The 10,544-nt window shown below is 41.4% G+C and overlaps 1 protein-coding gene across 2 annotated transcripts in view; it reads right to left on the reverse strand.

Moving 5' to 3' along the window:
- Nucleotides 1–10,544, reverse strand: part of LOC112144283 (signal-induced proliferation-associated 1-like protein 1) — a 38,800-nt gene that overhangs the window by 9,927 nt on the left and 18,329 nt on the right. For both annotated transcript variants that reach the window (XM_024268775.2, XM_024268766.2), the window contains exons 2-7: nt 5,696–7,315; nt 5,479–5,609; nt 3,862–4,050; nt 3,593–3,767; nt 2,870–2,973; nt 2,585–2,742 (exon numbers count right to left, since the gene is read on the reverse strand). In XM_024268775.2, the coding sequence (XP_024124543.1) occupies nt 2,585–2,742; nt 2,870–2,973; nt 3,593–3,767; nt 3,862–4,050; nt 5,479–5,609; nt 5,696–7,109 (2,171 nt within the window). In that variant the 5' untranslated portion in view covers nt 7,110–7,315. The remainder of the gene's footprint in view (nt 1–2,584; nt 2,743–2,869; nt 2,974–3,592; nt 3,768–3,861; nt 4,051–5,478; nt 5,610–5,695; nt 7,316–10,544) is intronic.

The raw sequence follows: 10,544 nt of genomic DNA on the forward strand, positions 1-10,544 counted from the left end.
AAGCCCACAAATGATCAGAAGCTAACACGCTGCACTGGATTAGTTAACATGACAATCTTTAAGGTTCTCTGTCCCCAGCAATAAACAAATGATGCGGGCATCGCCTGTAGGATGGATGCAGCTCCCAACGCCTGATTAGTCTTGACATGAAAATAATATACATCCAATCACGCAGGACAAGCTAGCTCCCAGTGTTGTCATCCTGCCACGGTTTGCTACATCAATGTATGGAAAGCGAGCAGTGCAGCTCCAACTAGCAACCTACATTTCCTAAACAAACGTCTAGTTATGTAACACGCCTGGCCGTCCCTGTGTGACACTGATGCAGCGCTTGAAAGCAGCAGATTAGCGCCCTGATGGCCCTGGGCCTTTTACTCCTCTAATGCTTTGGACTGGCTCAAAATGACATGAGGGTTTTTTTTTTTTTTATCTTAGTAGCAGACGACAACAAGCTATTATTAACCAGGTGGCCCTACAAGTCTATTAGACACAAACAAAAAAGGGTAAATATTTGCAAAAAAAAGTACAATCTTGCTTAAATGGATGGAAAAGAAGGTAAAAATCATCAACATTTCCACTAAAGTACATGTCATAAATGTGCTGTAGTGTTTGTAGTAAAGAACCCACTCTAGTCAACACTTATGCAACCAGTTTTCCAATTTTTTTTTAATGTCACCATCAGTCACTTACCTTAACTGTTATTGCAAAGTCTCAATTCTCCTTGCAGCAAACTATACTCAGTCTCTGTTGTGTCATGTGATGAATATTCTTCATTAAATTCTCAGGACACATCCCTTAGACCGTAGCAGCCTCCCAACCAAAGGTTTGTCCGCACAAAGAATTCCAGTTTTTCCAAATCCTCAGGGAACTGCATCTTGAAAAAGTCTTCTAACACTGTGCAAGTTCTAATTCAACCCACGGAAAATGAATAAAACCCAAAGGAGGAAAGCGTCTGGATCATCCATCAGAATTTATCTCTGTTTTCTCCAGGAGATGATGTGATCCGCACAGTCCGATTCCAGAAGAATTGATGACCCTTTGGATGGAGAGAGGAGACAGAGTCTCTTGACCCTTCTGCACCCAAGAGAGGACTGAGAAAGACCGCTCTGCACGGTCCCTTCCCACTCAGACGCATGTGCGGGTGAAGAGAGCTCTTTATGTGCGTGGTGCTAACTCCTTCAGACCACTCCGTCTCATGCTGCCCTGAAGGCAAAGTGGCAGGCAGTGGGGAGGGAGGGAGGGAGGGGGTGAATATGAGTGTGTGAAGAAAAACTCTTTGAATTAGTGTGCAAGCGAAAAAAGAAAAGTATGTGCATAAGCATGTATGCAGTGTGTGCAAACGGGCATGAGAAGGAGGTAACATGGAGGAACGGGAGCAGGGAAGTAAACTGGGAGCAACTCTGTGTGTATAATGTGGGTAGAAAGTCAGTGGAGTGGCACCGAATAAGCAATACAGACACATAGTTTGATCATCGCAAGGTCAGGAAGGAGCTGCAGAAGAGCAGCAACGTCAATATAACGGTTAATGCAAAGCTAATATCTGGTGTGCGATCACATTCATAAAAAAAAACAGCTGAAACAAAGGAAAGGAGGGCACAAGCCGAGCAGCAGAATGGCCTTTACACACAATGCCTCGGAGTCAATGCTTTTGTCTTAATGCTACTGCAGCAAAACCCAGTTTAAACCGGGATGCTATTGTGCAGCTTTTAAGAGTTCCTAAAGTAGATCTGGTCCTGACAACAAACACTGGAGCTCCAGCGTTTATGTTCTTATGTTTACTGTAACTTTTCAACCATTAACACGATCAACGTAATTTCAGCAGATTTTGAAGGAGAAAAGTGGCTCACAATTAAAAACTTACTTAAGATTTTGTGTTGAAGCCTCACCGATAACGCCTCAGGTGTTAAAGGGTTAAAGGACACAAAACAAAATAAAAGTACATCCTGCAGACCATTACTCTCCACACCATTAAAACGCAACTCTATTATCGGACTCATTTAGAAACAATAAACCAATAAGACTTTATCAAATCCATTCAGGGGAGTGTTCATCTCATGCTCGGAGTGTTACCTAAATTGTTTGTTGCAACATGAGTCATAAACTGCTCACCACTTTTTCTGCTTACCTTTGAAACCTATTTTTGTTCCCTTACTATATCACCTTTTGCAGATTTTTTCAGAGTAATTTAAGTTCTGGGTTCTGATTGGCTGTTGTCATTTCTCCTGTCTAGAATGTGTTTAGTTTGCTACATAAATCTTAAATTACAATCAGATCTTTGTTTACTTCTATAGTACTGGACTTATATTTCAATGAATGAACTTTGAGGGCTTATTTATGAAAAAAAAAGTGCGAAAATGTTTAATTCTGATCTAAAAAAAGGATATTAAGTGTGTAGAGGGGTGTTTTACAGTATTGAAACATGTATAATCCTAATATGTGGATTTCACCAATCGCAGGTTATTTTTAGAACGTAATTCCCATCATAAACGAGGGAGTGGCGTTTCATTGAAACCAAATGCCAACAGGATTAGTATGGACAAATGTATAATTCTGACTTTTTAATGAATATTTTTGCTGGTCTCACCTGTAGCAGGTCTTGTCAGAACAGGGGTTGTGCACACGTACGATGATGAAGACGTGCTGAAAGTGGGAGCGAATGTTCCTGGGAGTGAAGGGGTGAGCACCTGGCTCCTGGAACACAATGGTCACGATGTCGTTCCCAATGTGGCGTTTCCTCAACAACTAGAAAAAAAAGTAGAAGTTGACACTTTAGAAGTGAAAGCAAACTCCGCTTTTGCTGTTAATTGAAGTCTGCTGTGAGTTTTAATGTTTGAGTGTTTTCCTTCAAATCGATGTCCTCCCATCCTACCTGCTGTTTGTTGTTGGGCGTGTAAGGCAGCAGGGTCGACACGTGAAACATGATCTCGTAGTCTTTGTAGGACGTGTACAGCGAGTGAGTGCCCGTGGAATCCGCTGTAGGAAAGCAGCAGGAATGTTTACAAACGTCTTGTGAAATGAGCCATATTCTCGCTCTCCTGAGCATGATCAGAGCTTTCTGTGCATGACAGGATGCTGTTTAGCCACAGTCTAAACAATAACACAACAGTGGAGTGTGGATTAATGTCAGTCTGCTGCAACAAAGGCTGCAAGTGGAGACTGCTTTGGTTTTTTTTTTGATTAAGTGTAAAAAGTCAAAAATGCACAAAAACATTCAGGAGTAGTTTAACCATTTAAACTGTTGGGATATCGTCAGCAACATCTAAATAAAAACACACGCTCTTTGACGTAATATAACTCTTGAACCATTTACAGCATGAATCAGCTGATTCTGACAGAGAAAAGTAAAAGCTTTTTTACATTGATTACATAAGCTTTACTGGAAAGTTTTTCTTACAAGTCCAAGGCTGATATTTTCCACTTCAGAATTAGCTGAAATTATGTTAATCGCATAAACGATTGAAGAGTTATGGTCGCTGAAAGAACCTAAAGAAGAAGAACTAGGAGGAAATAAAGTTGCCCTTGCACTAGTGAGCTGAAGACATCTGTCTTTAGTTGAGCAAAGCATCAAACTGAGCAGTGGTGAGCGAGTTACTTTTGGTGTCCAGCTGGGCTCTGTACTTGGTGAAGCCCTTTAGGCGGACCTTCTCCCCCAGGAGCTCCAGAAACTCTTCAAAGGCAGAACCTGCCGTCTCGTTGTTGTACATCTCCTCCTCGGTGCTCTGCCCGGCTCGGCAGTACATCACACCCACCTTTACCTGAAAACTCAGCTGGATGCCAGAAAAAAAACAAAAAACACAAGCTGTCATTCTCTCTGAGACCACACGAGCAAGAGAGGGTTTCTAAAGTTGTTGCCCTCCTAACCCCTTGTTCATCCAACTTCATGAGCTGCTCTGTGACTTTGGGTGTGTTGAGGGCCAGTCGGAGGCAGGACAAATCCAGCTCTGGGAGAAGGTACTCCAGCACCTCTTTGATGGGCAGACCCCGGGAGGTGCCGTGCTTAGATGTGGAAGGCACTGCATCTTCCAGTATGGAACCTCGGAGAGTTGTCATCTGACAGAAGGAGAGAAAGAGGAGATTACAGACAGGAGAGTGCAAATGCTGGAATGCACCTCAGGAATGTTTGATGTGCTTTGAACCGTCTCCTGAAGATCAAACACGCTGATAGCAACATAAGCCTGCCAAAAAGAAAATAACCAAAACAAACTGCAGAGGTTCCTAAAGCAGCGCCAAATAGAAAGATGCTGACACAAAACAAGGAGACTTTTACGAATCGAAGCTTTGGGTAAAGGTGGAACTGAAGAAGAAGACAGTGGAGGGGCCAATCCGCAATCTCTGTGTGTGCACAAAGTGCGCTCCCTATTGAACTTAACCCCAATAACAGTCAGAGAATGCCTCTCCTATAAGCTGATGGTTTTTTTCAGCCTGCATTTTCAGTGGAATGAGCTTAAATGAGTAGAACCTCACAAAATGACCCCAAATGAAATGAATACTGAATTGAGGAGATGTAACGGTTCATGGAGAGCTCTAACATTGATAACAGGCTGGAGGATAAAGGCATTTTCGGAGGTTTCCTTCACACGTTGCTAACATTGAGGCCGACAGCTGAGTAGCTCTGAGGCCGGTTATATAACAGCAAACCAGGACTCTAATTCAACACTAATTCGACAAGAACAGGAATAATTTGATCAAAAATGAATAAACAGTTCCCAAATTCTATATTTCTTCAATGGTTTTGTATTGTAATTTGGTAAGCCACGAGGGATCACTTAAATAAGTCTGAGGTGTGGTTTTCACAGTAAAAACTATTTTGTGGGTTTAAGCTTTATGTTCAACCAGGCGTAACTTAGTACTCAAGCGATTGAAATCTTTCTGGAAAAAAAATAAAAACTTCACTGATTCTAAAATCAATGTATTCATTTATATCTATATAGAAACTTTCAGGCTTAAAATCAATTTTATTGTTTAAAGTCTAATATTGGAGAAAAATCAATAAATACTAAAACGCAGTTAGTCATTATATAACTAAAGACTGGCTGCTAAAATCTCATGTCCTCTAACTCAGGTACTGATTAAAAGCTGCATTGATAATCATTTCATGACTCGATGCCTCCTGAATCGTAATCGAATCGTGAGGCCACAAGGTTCCCAACATTACTTGTTTATATTCAACATAACTTGATTTTCTGTCAAATGTGCCTTAAAAATGTTTTAGAATAGATTGGGTGAGAAGCAATCAGAGGTTTTAACTACTTGTTTTTAGTAAAATAGCCTGTTTCTTTATGAAGCCTTATTTTCTGCATAATTACCATGACAGGCCAGATTTATCCGTGGCAATTGGCCAGGCAGTGATTGAGAAATATTGGACTCCAACCCTGGTGAATATATAAAAACTACATGCTTCATTTTTAACTGTGATTGGCAGATTACTTTAAATTAAAAGAGAGTTTTAAGCAGAGGCTGGCGGCAGTAGAAACTGACCTCGCTGGTTCTAAAGATGATGCGGTAGTTATACTGCTGACTGTGCTCCTTATCGTCCTCCAGCTTCTCTCTACAGAGGCTCACTGCAACTGGACCCAGTGCCTCGTCAATCCCAAAATAGTTCCAGTGATCTAAGGGGGCCAGAGAAGAAAGCATGGTTTAACTATTTAACTAAAAGCATTGATGAAAATCTTTCTAGGAAAGGTATTTATCTCACCCCGAGAGTAGAAGAACTTCCGGTAATAGTAGGCTCCAAGGTCCATGTGCTCCACAATGTACTGCTTGCCCTTTTTTTGGAGCGTGCTGGGTCCCTCCTTACATCCCTCAAGAACTGAAACTCCAGCATTGCTATAGTGTGTGCTTACAGAGGTTTCATACAAGGTAACTTCCCCGACTGGGGTCCCTGAGCTTGCTCCACCACCAAGAAACACCTGATGCCCCAGTCTGCCCCTGCCGTTGACATCGGTACCAATCTCGTTGCGAAAGCAAGGGCAGCTTAGCAACATTTCGTTGCTTTGCTCATCTCCAGAGTCCAGGCTTGGACTGCCTCTAGAACAGAGTTCTTCTTGACTTCCGCTGGGGGAGCTGTAAGGCAGGCTGTGGGTTGACGACAGAGTTGAAGAGGCGGAGGCGACGGCAGCAGCAGATGCGCCGGTGGTGGTGTTTTTGATTTTCACTGCAGTCTGTCGGAGGTGAATAATTTCATTCAGATCAAATAGAAGGCTTTGAACGTCGTAGTGGGCAAATCCTTTCTGACACATCCAGCGCTTTAGATGGGGGCCAGTGTCCTCTGTCCTGCAGTCCTCAGCGTCAGAACCCCCCCGAGAAGAGTCCAACTCACCGTGCACATTTCTAAGTTTCCGGAATATGGACTCCCCTCCCGTCTCAGACTTAGTACGTCTCTTTGGAGGCTTGTCTCTGTCCTTGGGCTTCAGAAGATGGCCATCGATTGCATCTTCCTGAGCTTTCTCTGAAGCTGGGCCACGCTGGTCCGCTTGTTCACTTTCGAAGCCCTTTAGCATTTCCAAAAGGCTTTCTCCAGAAGTCCCGTGTTGGTTTATAGAGGATGTGCTGCCATATTCACGGTGCAGAGGGGAGAATTTGGACCCTGGTGATGGACCCCACTCTTCTCCACTGTCACCACCAGCGTCCATCTCACCAACAGCCATGTCACTGTTGCTGCGCTGGCGGACACGTCTCTGTCGTGGGTTTCTAGACGCCGGACTCCTCTGGTCCCCCGGGGTCAAGTAACGGGTGTCAGGGCTGTAGTTGTTTGGTTGGACGTGCGTTCGACTCTTCAGGCTGTTGTGGATGTTTCGCAACATGGACGAATCCTGAGGACTCAAAACAGGTCCTAACTTGACGTGACTTTTAGGTGCAGCAGAAGCATCAGCCTCTGCGGCGGGGTGCCACGGAGGTCCCGGAATGTCTTTTCTTGGAGGCCAGTCAGCCACTCGAGCCCGAACACCCATTTTAGGCACTCCTGTAGTCACAGGTGGGTGAAGGTTGTCGGCGCGGGTAAGGGCGGCCCCTCCGTTCACCATGCGGAGATGGCCAGTGTAAAACTCATTGGTGGCAGGGATGGAGCCCCCGACGGTGCGATCCATGGGTGGGAGTTTCAGGCTGGTCATGACACCAGTGCCAAAGGCTAAAGGCACTTAGCATTTAAACATGGCTGCTTGTAGGAGGCTATGTCGTTCCCTGAATTCATCAGTAATTCAATTGTCCGGATCAACAACAGGTGTAGAAGCTCCTCTGCCGCTGTAAACTTGAATGATTTCTCCTCAACTGCTGCAAAAATGTGCGCAAGACATCTTTTTGTTCCAAAACCAGAGCCCTAAAAATAAATGAGAACAGAACATTAGAAAAACTTGCGATGTGTGATATTAGTGATCAGTACTGCAGTGATTATATGACTTGTGAGACATGACCGCGTAGCAAAACAATTAATACATTTCCATTTCACTGCATCAGTTTTACTTATATAAATTCAACAGAACTTAAATTGTACTCCAAAGGATCCAAGTCTACATAGGAGGCGAGTATGAAACATAAAAGAGGTCAAATGTAAAAAAGGCTCTCTTTAATTTATTAAATACGTTAAGTAGCCATAAGGTTGTTTTTGCATGTATAAGCATTTATGGTAACTATTTATTGCAATTTAAGCCGTCTTTTTCGATATGTATGTGGCACAGGCTAATATCGCAATGTTGATAAATTTGCGATGTATTGTGCAAGCCTAGTTAGTACAGTGCGCCCATAATTTTAATAAATCCTTTAGATTCTAAAAACCTACACTGATCATTTTTAGCCATTTTGAAAGCATTCCCATTGGTCATTTAATTATGACATTTTTTCCCCAAAATTAAAAAAGTGTTCTTTTCTAGGGCATCATTTCTGCAGTAATTACTTAGAAATTCAACTCTGATTTGTGGGCGGGAGCATTGGTGTATAGCAACCCCTCCCACTGGTGAGCCTTCTCCATTAACAAGCTCTCCCACTATCTTACAGCCCCTCACACATTCAATGTAACACCACCGGTGCTAACAAAATGACGAGGAATATTGCCATACAGTTTAGAGCAGATGTGAGCTCAGACGAGGAAAACAATTTGCATCAGAATGAAACAGAGCAGAATGAACAGAGCATGTTTATTGTTTTTTTTTTTAAAACACAAATACAATCTTTATCAAACTTCATTTTTTCAGCTGCTCCTGATTCACAACACTTTGAATAAATAAATACTCAACTGCAGTTTTGATCTTAATTTTCTGTATCATCATCACAGAACATGTTAAAAACACCATTTTCATTAGAGTGGGTCTTTAATCAAACTCATCCATGTGGTGACGTGCTAAACGTGCTCTGCAATGACACATCCTTGGAATCAGTAAAACCTCATTAAAATCACAGCTTGGTGTGAAAAATTATGTCAGCTTCAATTTGTGTCACTCTGAAGAGTGTGCTCATGAAACTACCTTTATCCTAAATGTCATCTTTATCAAGTGTTTTTTATGAGTAAATCACCTAAAAAAAATACATCAATACTTCTTCCCATCACAGCAACAGAAATAACATGAATATGTGGGATTGATGAACAAATGGATCTGGTTTAAATATATGAAAAGCATAAATCTATCTTGTAAACTTCTCTGCTATTTTTAGCTCTTTAAACCTCTCTGGAGTGCAGGGATCTTTGATTGTGGTTATGGTTTAGTGGTAGACCATCACAAAAGGTCAGGGGGGTCAATAGGTCATGATAATTGCTCAAGCAAGGGAAAAGTGAACAGTGGATTCACTTTGAAAAAGGAAAGTTGTGTCAAAAGAGAAACATCACTAGAACATCTATCCATCTTAGGAACTAACAAACCTTCACATCCAACCAAAGGATTGTTTGAAATCTAAAGACGTTAGCAGGTGTGTGGCCTTTTAGGTAAACCTGAACTTGAAATATTTTGTTAATGAGAATAATTTAACTAACAACAGGAAACAGTGAAAAAAATATGGAAATCAGATAGAATTTTTCTTTTAGTTTACTGCACTTAAGCATATTTACACTGGCCTGATAATGTCGAATGCCACCCATGGGGATTTTGAAGCATAAAATGAAGCCAGGACTTTCTTCCAGCTAATTCACCAACTTTCCAAAAATAGGCGGCAATTTATTTTTTGGGTAAACTTTTTTTTTTTACCTGGGAGTCAATAGGAAATTGTTAATTTCTTACACTAGCATTTAGTGGTAATTTAGCAAACTTAAAAAAAATGTATTTTTGGCTTTTAAAAAATTCAGGAATGGAAAATTGAGTTTTACGCTTAACACAATAATTACAATAACGTAATAATTTGCTAAACATTTACAAACACCGCATGCATCATCTTGATAAGTGAGTGAAGTAATTTTGCTTGGCTCCATAGGTAACATTTTCAAGCTCAAAGGATTCAAAAGTTGTGTGAAAAACTGAAGACGGAGACTGTGCCAAACTGGCAGTGAGGAAGGAGTGTGCTGAGGATTAAGCCTCTTTTCACTGCACTGCTTTCCTGTGATCACATTAGCCACCAGTTATGTGCAGATCATGATGAGTCTGCAACACAGCCACCTTCACACGTCAAAGATGTGCTGCACAAAGGGAAAAAACAGATCTGCTTCAAAATGGTAAAATCGTTTAAGGAGTGCTTCACCACTGAAGGAAAATTCAAAGGACATTGTGTCCAAGGAGAGCGCCAAGGAGCCATGCTGCATTGCAACACTGGGACAATCATTTGGGAGATGGGTCAAACGCTCACCATACAGCTTATAGTTTGTTTTAATATATCAGCATCAATTTACAAGTCAAGTGAAAGTGCAGAGAAAAAAAAGCTCAAGGCTCTGCAGTGCAGTTGATTCCATCTTCAGCAATGCCTCAGGCGAAGCAGCTTCAGTCAGCCAACACACAACCCTGGATTTCAACAGTTTATGTCTAAACCAGAACGGCATGGTCAATCCTCTAGCAGCACACTGCAAAAACAAGATTGTTTTTAAATCTCCATTTTGGGGCAGCAATGGTAGATATAGAAGTCTCCTTCCAAAAATATGATTAATGAGTAACTTATTATGAAATAAATTATTTAAGTAAATCTATTTAAGGGAATATTTGAAATTAAAATGCAGGCGATTAAAAAAGCAAGAAAATGTACAAGTAATGATGGTAAAAGGGTTACTTGTGCAATACAGGAAATATACTTAATCCAGTAGAATCTGACACTTTAAGACGAATGTAAACAAATTGTTGTCAATAAATGCATTTTGCTGATTGCGCTTATTTTCGGACTATAAGTCACGTTTTTTTTAGCATAGTTTGCCAGGGGCGGCAACGTATACTCAGGAGGGTCATACGTACTTTAAAAAAAAAATAAGTAGGAAAAAACACTAGAGGGCGCTACATGTGTGTGTATTAGTATTTGCTACTGACAGTAACACAGAAGAAGTTCTGCTCAGTCTTGATGGAATTGTTCAGAAGCAACAGAGGATGAAGAATTCAATAGATTTAGTGGTTTCAATTGCAAGCACGTTCTTTATGTTACGTTAT

The sequence above is a fragment of the Oryzias melastigma genome, linkage group LG22 (assembly GCF_002922805.2).
Source record: "Oryzias melastigma strain HK-1 linkage group LG22, ASM292280v2, whole genome shotgun sequence".
Lineage (NCBI taxonomy): Eukaryota > Metazoa > Chordata > Actinopteri > Beloniformes > Adrianichthyidae > Oryzias > Oryzias melastigma.